General features: G+C 48.1%; 3 protein-coding genes across 7 annotated transcripts; 1 reads left to right on the top strand and 2 right to left on the bottom strand.

Annotated features, from left to right (window-relative positions):
- Window positions 1-353: 353 nt before the first annotated feature.
- LOC119038425 (retinol dehydrogenase 11-like) lies at window positions 354-5741 on the bottom strand. The gene is made up of 6 exons (XM_037130929.2): window positions 5511-5741; window positions 5104-5343; window positions 4721-4810; window positions 2273-2461; window positions 1686-1792; window positions 354-1567 (listed from the first exon to the last, which is right to left on the bottom strand). Exons 1-6 carry the CDS (start codon window positions 5686-5688, stop codon window positions 1379-1381), a joined length of 993 nt encoding a protein of 330 aa, XP_036986824.1. The 5' UTR covers window positions 5689-5741; the 3' UTR covers window positions 354-1378.
- A 2379-nt stretch (window positions 5742-8120) lies between these two features.
- CUNH2orf81 (chromosome unknown C2orf81 homolog) lies at window positions 8121-13526 on the bottom strand. Its single transcript, XM_037130909.2, has 4 exons — window positions 13425-13526; window positions 9894-10115; window positions 9576-9806; window positions 8121-9429 (listed from the first exon to the last, which is right to left on the bottom strand). Exons 1-4 carry the CDS (start codon window positions 13440-13442, stop codon window positions 8278-8280), a joined length of 1623 nt encoding a protein of 540 aa, XP_036986804.2. The 5' UTR covers window positions 13443-13526; the 3' UTR covers window positions 8121-8277.
- A 79-nt stretch (window positions 13527-13605) lies between these two features.
- Window positions 13606-17309, top strand: WDR54 (WD repeat domain 54). 5 transcript variants are annotated; one of them, XM_037130879.2, is made up of 10 exons: window positions 13606-13735; window positions 14100-14322; window positions 14491-14553; window positions 14946-15012; window positions 15105-15158; window positions 15471-15598; window positions 16461-16561; window positions 16659-16821; window positions 16981-17055; window positions 17130-17309. In XM_037130879.2, the coding sequence occupies exons 1-10, from the start codon at window positions 13692-13694 to the stop codon at window positions 17259-17261; spliced, it is 1050 nt and encodes a 349-aa protein (XP_036986774.2). In that variant the 5' UTR covers window positions 13606-13691; the 3' UTR covers window positions 17262-17309. The 5 variants fall into 5 exon arrangements, with proteins under 5 accessions (XP_036986774.2, XP_036986777.2, XP_036986770.2 ...); XM_037130882.2 differs by having other exon boundaries at window positions 13607-13730; XM_037130875.2 differs by having other exon boundaries at window positions 13609-13735; window positions 16413-16561.
- Window positions 17310-17400: the final 91 nt, after the last annotated feature.

Here is a 17400-nt window from a genome sequence, read left to right as displayed (position 1 = left end):
GCGTCCCCTGCCGGAAACTGGCCTGCAACCCAGGCATGTGCCCTGACTGGGAATCGAACCGTGATACTCTGGTTCGCAGGCCTGCGCTCAATCCACTGAGCCACGCCAGCCAGGGCAGAAATAAATCTCTTTTTAAAAGAAACTTTGCAGGCTAGAAGTGATCGACAAGAAATATCCAAAGTCATGAAAAGCAGGGACCTACAGCCAAGATTGCTCCACCAGCAAAAATACCATTTAGAATCAAGGGGCAGATAAAGAGCTCCCCAAACAAGAAAAAAACTAAAGGAGTTCATCATCACCAAACCATTATTATTTGAAATGTTAAAGGGATTTATTTAAGAAAAGAGGATCAAAACTATGAACAATAAAATGCCAGTAAATACATATCTGTGAACAATTGAATCTAAAAAACAAATTAAGCAAACTAGAAGAACAGAGACAGAATCATGGATACAGAAAGCTTTTTTTTTTTTAATTTTATTTATTTATCTTTAGAGGGGAAGGGAAGGAGAGAGCGAGAGAAACTCAATGTATGGTTGCCTTTCATGTGTCTCCTGCTGGGAACTGGCCTGCAACCCAGGAATGTGCCCTGACTGGGAATCGAACCGTGATTGTCTGGACGGAAAGCTTTTTGATGGTTGCCAGATAAAGTGTGGTGTGGGGGAATGGGTGCAGAGGTGAGGGGATTAAGAAGTACCAATAGGTAGTTAGACAACAGCCATGGGGATGTAAAGTACAGTATAGGAAATGGTGTAGTAAAGAACCTATATGCATGACCCATGGACATGAACAAAGGTGTGGGGATTGCCTGATGGAGTAGGGGGTGCTGGGTGGAGTGGGGGCAACGGGGAAAAAATTAGGACAACTCTAATACCATAATCAAAATATAATTTAAAAAAAGAATGAACAGAGAAAATATTAAATATATGAATAAAGCTATACAAATCTTAACTACTTGAAATAATAATGATATATCTAATTTGTTAGATTAATGAAATACTATAATTTAAAAACTGGGTTACGAAAGCATATAAATTCAAAGGAGAACATTATGCCAAGTGAAATAAGCCAGTCAGAGAAAGACAAACACCACATGATTTCACTCATGTGGAATCCAATGAACAAACTGAACTAATAAGCAAAACAGAGACAGACTCATAGATACAGAGCAGGCTGACAGCTCTGGGGGCGGGGACTGGGGATTGAGGGATCGAGCGAGAAGGGTAAAGAACTCGTGGACATGGACAGTGATGTGGTGATCGGCGGTGGAGGGGAATGAGTGGAGGTGGAAGAGAGTGTGGGGGAATAAATGGTGATGGAAACAAAATTAAATTAAAATAAGAAAAAAATAAGGACTCTAAAACGCGGGCACTGAGCGTCAGTCCATCTTGTCTAGGTGTGTTAGTTTGACTGAGGCGTTCCAGAGGCTTTGGGCCACGGAAGGGTCCTGAGCAGCTTTATGGGGAAGAGTTATCACACAGGAACTGCTAAAGTATTTTCCAGAAATGCCATCCAGTTCCTTTGCCAAACTCAGATAGAGGATTGGGTTTGCACCTTGTTGAGGATCCTGTGGAAACACGGGGGGTGGGGGGGAGGCAGGGGAGTGGAGGGAGGTCAGGGGGGACACACAGAAGTGGAGCCCGGCCCCACCCTCTTCAGGCCAAACCAGCTCCTCCCCTCCCCACCTTAATGAAGAAGCTGGAGAGCCAGAAGAGGAATCGGTACGGCCAAGAAAACTGGTTCATGATCTTCGTGTATACAACACCTGGGTGCACAGAGTTCACGGTCACACCTGAGAAGGGAAGACAAGCATAATGCCAAATGAAGTGAGAGGATGATGGGAGGAAAGGATGGAGTGTGATTCTGCAGTGTGCAATGAGAGAAGGATCCTACCAGCTCTGTTGGCACAGGTAACCAGAGACTTGGGGGTGGTACCGGGGACATCAGTGCTCTGGAACCCACATGAGTGGTGGTAGCCAAGCCAGTAAGGAGACACGAGTATTTGAACGTGTTGAGTTCAGTTTAGGAGGAATATGATGTATGGTGTTAGACTGGGAAATACTGGGAGAAGAGGGATGTTGAGGTGATAAGAGAGTTGGAAAGGTTGAAAAGGAGACATGAGGACAGGGTTGAGAGAACTATTAGGGGCACAGATGTAAATGGAAGGAATTAACAGTCAGCTTGAGAGGTGTCAGGAGTATTTTATGGCCAGGACATGTTGAGAGGTTGAAGGGTTGGGAGGGGAGGAATAGGGGGTGTCAGAGGCAGTTACCTGTCCCTTGAAGTCTTCTGGCAAGTTCCCCAGTGAATGAGATCAAAAGCAGTTTGCTGCAGTAATAGTTCTGGTTGAAGGTCAAAGGCCCGCCAGCCCCTGTCAGATGTTCCTCATCAATGTATCCAGATATGTGCTTAAAGGAAGACACATTTATCACCCGGGCTGACCCTGCCCGTTGTAGCGCCCCTGGGGAGAGAGAGAACCATGCTCCTTGAGTCCAAGTCCTGGAATAAACTCCTGGCCTGCTTCTCCAGGAGACTCCAGGAGAGCAGGGACCACCCAGGGCTTTCAGGAGAGTGTGAGGGTGCCCCTACCCAACCTACACACAGGAGAAGTAAATGTGAACGGAGACTTCATTTTCATTAGCTGCTTCCTAGTGCTCTCCTCCCTCTTTTATTTTAGTGTGTGAAGTTTTGTCTAGCTTTTCTTCCACTTGCCAGCTGGAGCTAATTTAATCGATCCTTGTTTGTGTTTGACCTCAATGACAACAAGGGGAGAAAGGAGAGACTGGAAGCACTAGCAGAGCTGTCTGGCACATATTCCCACATTCATTCACTTGCTCATTTCATGTGTGCTCATCAGGCCCCTGGATTGCGGCAGGCACCGAAATGCATGCTAAGGACGTAAGAGTGCTAGGTTTGGGGAAAAAGAAATACAGAGAGATACTTGGGAATGTTTTTTTTTAAACTGTCTCCCAAAGGAACAAAAGTAAAATAATAATCAACAGGACATGTTAAATCTTTTTTAAAAGTGAGTACCTAACTATACAAAAAAGTCAATTATAGAAATTATGGACAATAGTAGTTGTCACATGAGTTTACAGTATTGCCTTCAAAATGCTAAAACTATTTTGTGCTCCACACTGAAATGAAGAAGTAACACAATTTAAACAGGTGGTATTCAGCCAAAATTTGCTAGAGAGGAAACTATTCTTAAAAAAGACAGTGGACCCTAAACTTGCCGGCACAGTGATATAAAAACCGAAGGGACTCACGGCCTAGTTGGAGACTGACAGAGGCTTATGACAGCCCTGTAAATTGGGAGTTGCTGGGGAGTTGGAGCTGCTGTCAGTGCGGGACCCACAGCACAGGCTATGTCTGTGCTGAGTCTTGACAGATGAACTAAAGTTAGCCAGACTAAGCTGGTGGGAAAGGACATTCCAGGTAGAGGGGATCGCATTCGCGAAAGCACAGCCGGGGTGGAGGGGATAGCGTGTGGTCCAAGAGCTACAGACCGTCTCTGGCTGGAGATGAGGGTATGGGTTAAGAAAGAGCAAAAGTTCAGGTTCTCAGTCTTGTAAGTAAAAAGAAAGGGCTTAGAGTATATCCTATAAAACAGCAATCCCCAATGTTTCTGGCACCAGGGACTGGTTTCGTGAAAGACTATTTTTCCAGGGACTGGGTTAAGGGGGTGGTTTTGGGGTGATTCAAGCACATTACATTCAAGCTCACCTCCTGCTTGTGGACACAAGTTCCTAACAGGCCCAGACCAGTAATGGTCCACAGCCCAGAGGTGGAGAACCCCTGCTCTAAAGAACAGAGTAACTTTACAGGATTACAAGCAAGAAATACTTAGGAACACAATTTAGGTTGCTACCTGAATTTTTGTATTCCAGGCTAGAGCAACTTTTGCTCAAATAGATTCTTTTTATAAAAAAGAAAAAAGACAAAACACTAATACTGAGCAAGATGCAAACACGTGAGTTTTTTGCAAGAGAAAAAACATACTCATACTCGCAGATGCAGAGTTTTGCATTGCTCTTTGTTCACTCTCCTGTTGGGACTAACGTGATCAGCCACGAAAGGGTACACAAGGCCCCGACAACAGTAGTTCCCTCTCAGGAGGGGAATGGATAGCTGACTTTCAAGGAGCAGAGGATAATTATTTTTCTATATCCTTTGTACACTTTCAATTTTGTATTTTAGATATGTAATACCTGACTAAAAAATTGGTTTTCTTTTAAAGGGGCTATTACACAATACAGGAAAATATGTTAGGGAAATTTTGCTTGCTACCCATTTTCTCCCTCCTCTCCAGGAGGAATCCAAACCTCCTTAATCAGAAAGGAGTGTGAGTCAGAAAGTCAAAGGACTTGGGCCCAAGGAAGCGCATAAAGAAGTGCCCAAGGCTGTGGTATTTTTTACCACTGTCCCTGGAAGTTTCTGAGCTTCTTGGTGTCTCTACTCCTAGTGGCCTAGTGCCAACCTCAGGACACCTTGGTTGAGATGACTGCCTCTACTGGTGTCACTGGGACTCAGAGCTACAAGAAGGAGAGGTGGGATCTTACGTCCCCTTGCTGGTTGTATTTTGGGCTGACTCCATGACAAGAATCCTAATCCTGACGGTCAGGTGGTTGCCCTATTATGTGCAGCAAGCAGCTGGCCAAGAAAATGCCAGGGGAATGGAGAAGCAGGGCCAGCAAAGAAGGTAGGCATTCTTCCTTACCTTGCAGTAGGTTTGTGAGCAGAAAAGGCCCAACATAATTGGTAGCAAAGGTGAGATCAAGGCCCTCTGGGGTTAGTTTCTTGGGGAGTCCTGGGAGGAGATGAAAACACAAGAAATGGATGATGGAGGGACTGCCCTGAGGGAGAAAAAGTCTGAGGGGATATATTGGGGATCAGCAGAAATGCTATAGGAGCATGTATGTGCAAACATGGGGCAATGACATTTGAGGCTATAACTTGAGGCAGGCTCTTTAGAGTTGTGTATGAATTAAGAGTGTTTCAGCAGGATGCAGAGTTAGGCTTTGGGGATACCTGTTTTGGGGTCTCTGACCTAGAGGGCAGTGTCCTGAAATGTGTTTAGGAGAAGCAAATGAAGGCACATACCACAGACTGCAGCACTGTTAACTAACAGATGTATTTCAGGACATTCCTGCAGGAGCCACTGGGCAAAGCTCCGGACAGAGGCCATGGAGCTCAGGTCCACTTCCCCAAGCAGAAGGCAGGCATCCTTTGAGACTGCTTGGATCTCAGCCAGGGCCCACTGTCCACGCTCGTGGCTCCGGCAGGCAAGGATCACACGGGCCCCACGGCGGGCCAGCTCCTGGGACACAGCCTTCCCTATGCCTGCAGAAGAGCAGCCTGCGAGTAGGCTAGTCTGGGAAGTGACTAGAGGGCAATGGAGCAAGGGGCCAGAGGTGCGGACCATGCATACTGCTTCTTCCCCTGCCCCCTGTTAAGGCTGTTGGGGGACTGAAGCCCCCAGTGAGTAACAGGGTGGGAGGAGCACTCACCACTGGTGGCCCCAGTCACCACCGCCGTCTTCCCAGTCAGGTCTGTGGAGCACTGCTGAAGGTCCCAAAGATGAGACTTATACCAGAGCCTCACACTTAGTCTCAGCAGGAAGACCAGAATGAGGAGGACAGAGCCAGGTCCCCAGACATGGGTGCTGACTAGAGACCACAGCGACATTGCAGATTACTGGCCTGCCACCCAGAGTACGAAGAGAGTGAAGAAGTCAAAGCTGAGTGACCACTAGCGATCAGGCTGGGGTGGAGCCCAAGTCACAACACTTTTTAAGGAGGCACTCTCACATTTGTTCAAGCAACCCATCTGAACCCGAATCAGTTCCTCCTTATAGTCTGCCCTAGGCACTGGATTGCCTCATCCCGATAATCAAAAACCAACAAACCCTCACAGTTTTCCCTAAACTTTTTTTTGCTAGGGCTCAAATCTGTCTCCAAGCCAAACTTGGAGTGGCATTTTAAGGTGAAGTGACAGAGCCCCAGGGACTAGGGAAGCAAGAAATCAAATTCCTAGTGCCTTGAGACTTCTGCCCAAGATGGGGGCATAGGTGGAAACACTGTGCCTCCTCGCACAATCACGATTAAGGACAACAAAGATTTAGAAACAAAACCACAACCAGACCAGTAAGAGGGGTGGAAAGGGGTCACGGCAGGAAAAGGCAGTGGCAGCCAGACCCAGGAGCACAGGTGGTGCAGGTGGACCGTGGTCACACATTTGCTGCAGATAAACTAGGCAAAAACAGGCAGCAAGACAGACCATGAAACCCAGGGCCCCAGCAATGGAAAATAAAACCTAAAAGCACCAATTGAAAAGGCGCCAGCTTGTGGGAAGTGGCAGAGGGGACTGAAATGTGTGAAAGAGAGAGAGAGAGAAAGGAACAAGCGCCACTGCTCCCTCTCTGACCCCGCCCCCAGTCACAACCAAGCAACTAGGTTGCCCTACCCCAGGAACACCTAAACTTTCACCCCTCATATGTAATAGGCACAAACAGACCAAAACATCATGGCTCAAGCAGAAGAACAAATCAAAGCCCCAGAGCCAATATTTTTAAGCAACCAAGAGATAGCCAACCTATCAGATGCACAGTTCAAAACACTGGTGATCAGGATGTTCACAGGATTGGTTGATTTTAGTCGCAAATTACATGAAAAAAGGAAGGCTACACTAAGTGAAATGAAGCAAAATGCACAGGGAACCCATAGCGATGGGAAGAAAACTGGGACTCAAATCAAAGGAGTGGACCAGAAGGAAGAAAGAAACAACCAAACGGAAAAGAATGAAAAAAACAGGAATTCAGAATAATGAGGAGAGGCTTAGGAACCTCCAGGACATCTCGAAACATTCCACATCCGAATTATAGGGGTACCAGAAGGGGAAGAGGAACAGCAACAAGTGGAAAACTTATTTGAACAAATAATAAAGGAGAACTTCCCCAATCTGGCAAAGGAAATAGACTTCCAGGAAGTCCAGGAAGCTCTGAGAGTCCCAAAGAAGTTGGACCCAAGGAGGAACACACCGAGGCACATCATAATTACATTACCCAAGATTAAAATGAAGGAGAGAATCCTAGAAGCAGCAAGAGATAAGGGGACTGTCACCTACAAAGGAGTGCCTATCAGACTGTCAGCTGATTTCTCAAAAGAGACCTTGCAGGCAAGAAGGGACTGGAAAGAAGTATTCCAAGTCATGAAATCCAAAGACCTACAACCAAGATTGCTCTATCCAGCAAAGCTTTCATTTAGAATGGAAGGGCAGATAAAGTGCTTCTCAGATAAGGTCAAGTTCAAGGAGTTCATCACCAAGCCCTTATTATATGAAATGTTAAAGGGACTTATCTAAGAAAAAGAAGATAAAAAAGATGAACAGCGAAAGGAAAGCAAACTCACAGTTATTAACCACCACACCTGAAACAAAAGCAAACTAAGCAGACAGCTAAAACAAGAGCGGAGCCACAGAAATGGAAATAACATGAAGGGTTAGCAACAGGGGAGTGGGAGGAGGAGAAGGGGGGAGAAGGTACAGAGATAAGTAGCATAGACAGTGGGGAGAAAATAGACAGAGGGAAGGCAAGAGTAGTGTGGGAAATGTAGAAGCTAAAGAACTTCTGACACATGGACATGAACTAAAGGGGAGCAATGTGGGTGGAAGGGGGTGTGCAGGGTGGAGGAGAATGAAGGGGGGGAATGGGACAACTGTAATGGCATAATCAAAAATATATTTTTAAAAATTTTAATAATTTAATTAAGTAAGAAAAAAACAAATTCCTGGTGCCTTGAATCACTCTGTGCCTAAGCAGGGCCACTTCCTTTCCCCCCAACCAAGCAGAGACAAGGTTCTCCCAACTGAGGTAGACCCCACTTGCAGCCCTCCATCTGCTCCTTTGTAAGACAGGGATAGTTCTCCAGAATGCTTCTGCTGGGGAGTGGCCTTGACCCTGAAGCAGGGTCTCCTTTGGGTGGAAATGGGTTTATTCCCTGAAACCAGTAGTATTCTATCCTCTTCTAGTCCTGCCAGGAGAACTCTTCCTCCCCAGTTCAGTGAGAATACCCATCTTTGGAAGAAACCAACAGAGATACCAGGCCAATTCTTAAGGCAACTCAGGTGTTTATTTCTGGCAAGCAGAGAGAGGAATGTAGCATTCCCACTCAGAATGGGGCAGGGGCTTGGAGGGGAGTGACCACACTTAGGGGGCTGAGTTCTTCATTAGTTCTGCCATAGTCATCTGGGCTTCTGGGCACCGATCTGGATGGGCTGCTACTCAGTGGGAAGAGAGGTGCAGCCTTCTTTGTCTTCCTCCTGGCGTGTGCCAGAGCTGAGCAGCTCCTGCATGGTTGGCTTCCACATGCTCACACCGGGAACCAGCTTCATGGCTTCTGGCTGCAACGGAGGCTTCCACATCACCTGGGAAGTGGCCTCAAGGATGCGGGGCTCAGAATAAGGCAACCTGTGAGGATCCACGCCCTGCGGAGGTACACGGCTACGGCCGACCCACAGCTCTTCCAGCATTTCGGCCTCCCGCTCCCAGCCCCTGGGCCACTTTGCGCTGGGCCACATGTTGGGGTTGATGCGGCAGGGGCGATCCAGGTGCTTTTCAAGAAAGCGGTTCTCGCAAGTGAGCAAGGGCTCCTCTGACTGGCCTAAGCTTAAAGGGAGAATCTGGAGGCCGGGGCCTAAGGCAGGAAAAGAACAGGCTGGAGGGAACGGGCAGAAAGCTGCTGCAGAGACTCCGAAACTGGGGCCAGTGGCTGGGCGTCTGGCCGAGGTCTCCGTCTTCTTGAACCGCTGGCGCCTGAGGTAGATTCCCAGGGAGTCCACCTCAGAACCTGGACCTACAATCTCAACTATCGGGCTTACTGAGCGGCACGGCAGCTGCCCCAATCCAGGCAGCCGCCCCAACGCTGCCTTGCAGCCCTTCCTGTAGAAGTTCGTGTGCCAGGGCTGCTGTGGCTGGAAGGATGTGGAGGGGTTGAGCACGGTGGGGCCCAAGGCTGTGCGAGGCACCTCCTCCTCCAGTGTTCCCTGGTCCCCAGCAGCATGCGACTGTGGTGTGCAATAGAAGTCCTCTAATGAAAACTGGGAGCTGTGGGGCCGTGCCCTCTCGGCAGATTCCTGGGAGCTGGCTACCTGGGACAGCTCCAAAGAAGAGTTGTGACTGCCAGTGGGAACCATCTCCACCATCTCCACCGACAATGACTGTTGGAGACTCGTGTTCAAGGACCCAGCTGAAGAAAGGTTGCCTTCTCCCTGGCCTTCTAGCTCCTCTAAAGGACCCCCAGGTCCTGCCTCCTGAAACAGATCCGGTTTGGGTGGGGAGCTGGGGGTGTCTCTCCGCGATTCCATCTGCTCATCAAAGCCTCTATCCATCCACGATCTGTCTAAAGGAATCTGGTCCACGCTACCTTGGTCCTGGAGAAATGCCCCAGAGGCAGGCAATGAGAAGTCAGAAAGGGAGAAAGGACTTAAGGGTGGAGGAGTCAAGAGGGGCCCTAAGGTAAAAGAAGGTGCAATGGGCTTAGAGGTAGGCGTTGGAGGGAGCTGGGAGCTGGGCTTACTTCGCTTTGGAAGGTCTCCTCCAGCCCTGACCAGGCTGGGGCCTGCAGCACTGGCACGGATCCCTGAGCCCAGGCATCCATTGTGCTTGCAGAGGGCTCCTCATCCTCGTCCTCAGCCTCTCCCCATGTGGGGTCCTCGGCCACTACGGACTCTCCTTCCCGGGCCAGGAAGCGCCACTCGATGATCTGCAGCATGGCCTCCCGAGCCTGGCTGATTGTGAATGGAATGCACTGTGGAAGAGGGAGGCAAGAGAGGGTCTCGATGGGGTGGGAAGAGGTTGCAGAGTGGGGAGCGGGAGGACCCAGATCCAGGCCCACCTGCTGGGTCAAGTAGACTTTGAAGGCAGAGTCCATGACTCCTGCCAGCAGATCTGCCAAGATGTCCCCCACCACGTCCTCGCCTTCCTCCTGAGCCGAGAGTGCCATCCACTCAGCCCCAGTGAGCCGCCCAGGAACAATGTCCACCTGCGGCACAGGCACAGTAGGCGGCCGTGCCTTTTCCACCTTGGATCTGGTTACCCCGCGGTCCCGGGCCTGCTTCTGTGGGAAAGGAATAGGACAATCAGGGCAGGAAATCGAGGAATGGAAGAGAGAAGCAGCTATAGGCAAAGAGGAAGCTTTCTCAAGTTCTCTAGTTGGAAGGAAAAGCCTTTTGAAAGGGACAATTTGCTAAGAACCTACTGTGTGACAGATGCTTTTCGGTGTTTGACCTAGCTAATTTAATTTTCATAACAGCTCACTAAGCCCACTTCACAAAGAAGCTGAAACTTGGCACAAGCTAACCAGCACTTGCTTGGGATCACGCAGTAAATCCAGGCTATACGCCCGACTCCACAGTCCTTGCTCTTTGCACTAGTACAAAATGTTCTAAGTTCTTGAGAGGTCAAAGAACTTAAAAAGATGAATCAGTATATGGGTTCTAAAGTAACAGGTGTTTTGCCCCGACTGGTGTAACTCAGTGGATTGGGCATTGTCCCACAAACCAAAAGGTCATGGGTTTGATTCCCTGTCAGGGCACATGCCTGAGTTGTGGGCCAGGTTGGGGGCATAGGAGAGGCACCCAATTGATCTGTTTCTCTCCCTCTGTTTTTCCCTGCTTTCCCCTCTTTCTAAAAATAAACAAAATCTTTAAAAGAATATAGGTGCTGTTTAAAGTCACCTCCCCCTTCCTTAAATCAACTTAGATCCTTATTTCACAACATATATCCAAATAAACTCCAGATGGCCCTGGCAAGGTAGCTCTGTTGGTTAGAAGCTTATCCCAATGCACCAAGGTTTGGGTTCCACTCCACCCCCCATCAGGGTCAGAGCACATACAAGAATTAACCAATGAGTGCATAAATAAGTGGAACAACGAATCTATGTTTGTCTCTCTCTTTCTCCCCCTTCCTCTCTCTCTAAAAATCAATAAATTTATTTTTTAAATTTTAAAGAAGTAAATTCTAGATGGATTAAAGGATAAACACATACACAAATAAAATAAAGGCATAAACAAAAAATAAAATGTAGGAAAAATAGATTAACTTCTCATATAATCTCTGGGTAAGAAAAAAACTGTAAGATAATGAAGAGCTCTGACCAGTGTGGCTCAGCTGGTTGGTCATCGTCCCAAAAAACAAAAGGTTGCTGTTTTGATTCCTGGACAGGGCACATGCCTGGGTTGCCAGCTGTGCCCATTTGGAGCATATGAGAGGCAACCAATCTATGTTGTTTTCCCTCTCTTTCTTCCTCCCTTCCCCTCTCTCTAAAAATAAATAAAACCTTTTTAAAAAAGAAGAAAAAGAATAGCCCTGGCTGGTATAGCTCAGTGGCTTGAGTGCCGGCCTGCAAACCAAAAGGTCATTGGTTCGATTCCCAGTCATGTTAAATGCCTGGGTTGCAGGCCAGGTCCTTGGTTAGGGGTAAGAGGCAGCCTATGGATGCTTCTGTCACACATCAGTGTTTCTCTCCCTCTATTTCTCCCTCCCTTCCCGCCTCTCTAAAAAATAAGCAAAAAATTTAAAAATATATAAAAACAATAATAGAGAAATAGGTAAATGGGTATATACGTACAAGATCAAATTTTCCTGTATTTATTTTTATAAACATTCCTAATTTACAAGCTGATATTGGTAGTTACTATTTTCTGGTACTGAAAAGTATAATAGTCACATACATTGTCTTGACTCGATTCTTACATTTTTTTAGACTAGTTTTATTTACATTTGACAGAATTTTCCCAGTATCACACAGCAAGGAAGCAGTGGAGTGATAATTCAGGTGCAGGTCTGATTCTAGAGCTTGGCTTTACACCGTTTCCCAAACAAAAAGTACAGTGTGGAACAAAGTGGGTTTACAGTTGTGAGTACAAAAAAAAGAGTTTATTCTCATATTATTATTTATTATTGTATTATTTTCCATACAAACAACAGTAAACCTACTTTGTCCCACCTTACATTTGTAACAAATAGAAATTTCTCCTAATATATTAAGAACTCATGTAAAATAAAAAAAATCATAAGATCCTAGGACAATAAGGACATATTTCACAAAAGTAGAACTATAGGGGGCTAATAAACATTTGAAAACATGTCTAACCTTCAAAAATATTAATTCTAGTATTATAAATGCACTCAAAAGTCTTTAAAATATAAATATATTCTCTGACATATTTCCTGTGGTGTGATAATAGCAGAATATTGAAAACATCTAACAAAAAGAGAATGGATAGCTAATTGTGCACTATCTGTATGATGGAATATTATGCAATGATTAAAAGTAATCCTTAGGAATAATTTGCAAGAACAGAGAAAAATACTTAAGATTTAATGTTAAATGAGAGAGCAGGATACAAAATTACATATCAAGTATTATCTCATAATGTAAGCCTGTATGTGTTGAAGAAAAAAGAAAACACCAAAATTGTAACAGTAGGTGTGTTTCTTTCCTATGCCCTTCTCTACTTTGTATGTTCTTTACAATAATATTGTATCCCTTTATAATCAAGAAAACTCTACTTAAAAAGAAAAAAAGACTAGTCCCCAAATATTCATTTCAGGGCATAGGAATTCACTAGCAGATTCTTTGGAGCCTCCTCACTTCCCCACACGAGTCTCGTAAACCTGGTTTCCTCCAAAAATTTACCTCCAAATGTAATCTTCCCAAACCCAGGCTTACTGACTCATACTTGATGTTCCCCCAAATTCATTGTCCCTCAAATTCGATGTTTTCTAGACTTTACATGGGACTCAGAATTCCTTAAGCCTCATTTTCCCTCTTTGTTAGTGAGAACAGCCCTGCCAGCAAACCTGGGAAATGGCCCAAAGCAGGCTTGGCCAGAGCAGAGGAAAGCCGGTTCATTAGACTTCTCCTCCAGCTTCTCCTGTGACACCCGTGACAGTCAGGAAGGCCCGAGGACATTGTTTCACAAAGGTTCTTCCAATGTTTTATTTTAAATTTTCTTGTTTTTAAAACAATTTTGTTTTCAAGTGCTGCCTCAGGGTTGTTGCTGTTCAATCCAGTTCTTTCTCGTAAAACTCTCGAAATAGGTAACAACTGCCCCCAAATCCTGACCAAGTATGGTTAATTCATTTAAGTAGGTACCTAAGCGTAAGAGACTTAGCTGTTTCCAAAGTCACTCCCGTTCTTGGCCTTTCTCCTCAGCTTCCCATTATGTGAAAAAGTGTGTAAGTGGGCGTGTTGTTAGGGTAGGGTTTTTTTTGCCCAAGTACCGACGTGGATTCCTCGGTCATCTTGAACGCCCGGGAGCTGGGTGGGCACCGGATATCGCGGAGCTGGCCCTCGGTTTCCGACACCAACCTTAAAGGCCAATCCTGGCTCTGGAGAACCCCCAGCTGAACTGAAGCCTACCGAGCTTTCATGCGCCATGACCGCCGCAGTCGCTCCAACCTCGCTGTTTCAATAACTTCTGACCCTGCCGCCGCCGCAGCCGCAGCCGCAGCCGCAGCCACCGCCGCAGCCACCGCCGCAGCCACAGCCCCAGCCGCCTAACAGTCGCCCCAGCAACGATCGCCGGCGCCCGGTGGCTTGCCCCGCCCACAGTTGCCTCAGCAACCGGGCTTCGCTTCGCACGTTGATGCTCGCCCCGCCCAACGACTGCGTACTTGCGTCGTTTCTATGGTGGCGGCGGATTCGGTGGGACAGAAAGATCCTGGAGTAAGGCAAGCGGACCTGGGACTCACGATGTGACCTCTGAACTGGGCCGGGGCTTCGGGGAGCCGAACCGAGGGTGGAAGGGCCTGGGGACTGTCTTACTTTAATCCGCCTTGGCTCGAGCACTTAAAGCCACCAGGTCTCGTACCATCATCACCCTTGTTTCTCCAGAATCTCCACCATCGCCCCATGACTCAGCCCTGGGGCTCCCCTCTCTTGCTCCACGAGATCCTCCCACTGCCAGACCCCCCCATCCTCGTCCTCGGGGGCCCCATTTCAGCATAGCAGCATCCTCACCCCCACCCCCAGCAGAATCATTGATGTCGTCTGTTTACTCTTGAGGTTTTGGTGATTCAGACGTCTCTCCCCTAGGATGTTCCGCCGGGAGCGTTCCATCCCCCTTCGAGGCTCCGCTGCCGCCCTTTGCAACAACCTCAGTGTGCTGCAGCTGCCGGTCCGTAACCTCACACATTTTGGGGTAGTCCATGGACCCAGCGCTCAGCTTCTCAGCGCTGCTCCTGAGGGTGTGCCCTTGGCCCAGCGCCAGCTCCATGCTAAGGAAAGAGCTGGGGTGAGCCTCCCACTTATCACCCAGGTGAGGCATGGAGTTAAGAGTGGTGTTGCTGAACCAAGTCCTAACCCTTGCCCTTCCTCCCTAAACCTCAAGGAATAGGCTTTCCCTAACCCTCTGAATTTCTGTTCCTCCGGGTCCTCATGTTCCCTGACGACTACTTCTCCCTACTCTGACCCACCTTCCTTCCAGGTCCATTGGTGTGTACTTCCCTTCCGAGTATTGCTGGTACTCACCTCAAATCGAGGAATACAGGTAAGAGGAGGACCTTTGTGCCCTCCTGCACTAGTCTTTTCAGCTCCTCTCCAAGTCCCCAAAACCCTTCTGCACTTATCTGTAAACACTCTCAGGTTTTACACAGGCTTAGTCCACTCTTCCCTTTTTCTCATCTTCATTCCTTCTATCTTTTTAAATTCCCAAGTACCCTCTCCAACATATGCCCCTTTGATAGCTGTAAGACTTTGGGCAGTTTAGTTAACTTATCAGAGCCTCAGTGTCCTCCCCTGTTAATAGGGGGAAAAGTAGTTTCTACGTGCCAGAGTTGTTCTGAGAATTCAGCGGGCTAAGCCTAACATGAGTATGTGACATACTCAGCACAGAACAAAGGATAGCTGGGTTGTACTCCTGTCCTTGCCCTCATCTTCCAGATGTATGAGTCTGATGGCTCTGTCATGGTCTATTGGCACGCGCTGGACTCTGGAGATGCCTCCCCAGGTATGTGCAGGACTGAGTTGGCTGTGGGTAGGGGGTGTTTCCTGGGTCTGGAGGAAGTGCTATTTCTAATTATTTTACCCTTTTATACTCAGTACAGGCTGTGTTTGCCCGAGGAATTGCTTCCAGTGGCCACTTCATCTGTGTGGGTGAGGGGGCCAAGGGCAGGGCATTGGGGTGTGCTGGAGTATAAAGGTGTGGGCTTTGGCCTGGCGGATGCTAAAGGTCTGAGGAAATTGTGGTGTGTTAGAGGGAAGGGTGGAAGTGAAGGGGGAGTTAGAGACTCCGAAGAGCCATAGATGGGTTAGAGGGGCAGGGTGGGGTAGAATAAGAGTAATCATGGAGGGCCAGGGCTGTCCGAGTGGTGAGAGGTGGGTTTGTTACTAAGATCTGTGGGATGAAGGGAGTGCTGAGTGTGATGGCTGGAGACACGGGGGGACTAGGACTTGCTGCTCCTGCAGGAACGTGGTCAGGCCGGGTACTGGTATTTGATATCCCAGCCAAGGGTCCCAACATTGTACTGAGTGAAGAGCTGGCCGGGCACCTGACATCAGTCACAGACATTGCCAGCGAGCCTGCCCAGGAACAGGTGAGTGGATTCCCTCTTCTAATTCCAGTAAGCCTGGGAGCCTTCCCTAACTTGAGAGGCAGAAGACCTGGATGCCAGTCTTGGCTCTGCCATTAAGCAGCTGGATGACTTTGGGCAAATTGCAGTACTTTCCTAGGCCTCAGTAACCTCAGGTGCAATAATGAAGCCAGGGATACTTTATATTTATGTGGCATTTAATAGTTCACTAATACTTCTCAATACTAGTGTGAACTGAGGAGTTGTGACAGATGGTTTCTAAAAGGCTTTCCAGCTCTGACATGTGCAGCTTCCTTCTCTGGACTTGGGCAAGTCCTACATCCCCAGTCACCCTCTCCAAGAAGGCCTCCCAGCATTCCAGCTCTCACTGATCTCCCTTAACTAAACTCTGAATTTGTACTATCCTCAAAGACAACTCTTCTGTCCCTAAGTGGATTGCAAACCTCTTGAGAACATGGTTTGTATCTTCTAACTCATATCCTCTACTGAATCTGGCCCAGAATTGGGCCCATGGGCTATGTTGGCTGCCTGAGGTTGGGGGTCAAGAGGCCGAGTCCAGTTATGACTGGGACTGGCTCACTATAAGACCTCCAGAAGGTCATAACACTATAGTGTCAGTTTCATCATCCATACACTGAGTACAATTATATAACCCCTCCTAACACATGGTGTGTATGTGAAGGGAGGGTGGGGAGACTGAGGAATAGCATTTTATGCTTCCCGAGGGAACCCTGGGTCCAGCTTGTAAGGGCTTCATATCTTTGCTTTCCCTAGAGAGGTAAAGATGCAAATACTACCTCCCTTCCCCTGTATACAGGACCCAGCAGGGGAGAACGGGAAGGGCTCGCCCTGCCTTTCCACTCAGGACTGCATTGCTGACATGGTGACAGCAGATGACTCAGGCTTGCTGTGTGTCTGGCGGTCAGGTCCTGAATTCAAATTATTGACCCGAATCCCAGGATTTGGGTAGGTGAGGCAAAGGAGCTGACGCCTTCCTGAGGCAGCTTCAGGGTGGGAAGGGACCTTGCTCTGGGGAAATCAATGTGAGGCATTGCCCTTGCAGGGCCCCGTGCACTTCAGTGCAGCTGTGGCAGGGGATTGTAGCAGCAGGCTATGGGAACGGGCAACTGTGTCTGTATGAGGCCAGTACGGGAACTCTACATGCCCAGATCAACGCCCACGCCCGGGCCATCTGTGCCCTGGACCTGGCTCCAGTGGTGGGCAAGGTGAGTCTCCTCCTCCATCCCTACATAGCCTTATTCCTGATGCTGGGTGTTGAGAGGAACCCCACAGGCTTGTCTTTGCCATTTGGGAAAGCACTCCAGCCCCTACCATTCCTGTCAGCACATTCTGACTCCCACTTGTCCTACTGCCTTTTTTAATAGCTACTCTCTGCAGCTGAGGACACCTTTGTACACATCTGGAAGCTGAGCAGAAATCTAAAGAATGGCTGCATTGAGGTGTGTGCAGAGAGGGGTGGGATGGGGGCCCAAGCATAGGGCAGTAGGCCCTGAGCAGCCCTCTCTTCCCCCAGGTGGAACACTGTCATGGTGAATGTGTGCCTGACACTCAGGTGTGTGGTGCCCGATTCTGTGATCCCTCAGGCAGCTCTTTGGCTGTGACTGGCTACGACCTCGCTGAAATCCTCAGATTCAGCAGTGTGTGAGAGCAGAGAAGCCCTCCTTTCTCCCTGTGGTATCTATAAAGTACCTTCTCCACCTAGTCCTTGTCTGATTACTCGGTATCAGAGTTATCCTTCACAGCCGCTGAACTGAGCTCCAGGGAGGAGGGGATGGGGCAGGTCC

This window comes from Artibeus jamaicensis, unplaced genomic scaffold, assembly GCF_021234435.1.
Source record: "Artibeus jamaicensis isolate MK-2021 breed Jamaican fruit bat unplaced genomic scaffold, CSHL_Jam_final contig_3174, whole genome shotgun sequence".
Taxonomy (NCBI): domain Eukaryota; kingdom Metazoa; phylum Chordata; class Mammalia; order Chiroptera; family Phyllostomidae; genus Artibeus; species Artibeus jamaicensis.
Note: the sequence above shows the minus strand (reverse complement) of the source record. Positions and strands in the feature narration are given on the sequence as shown.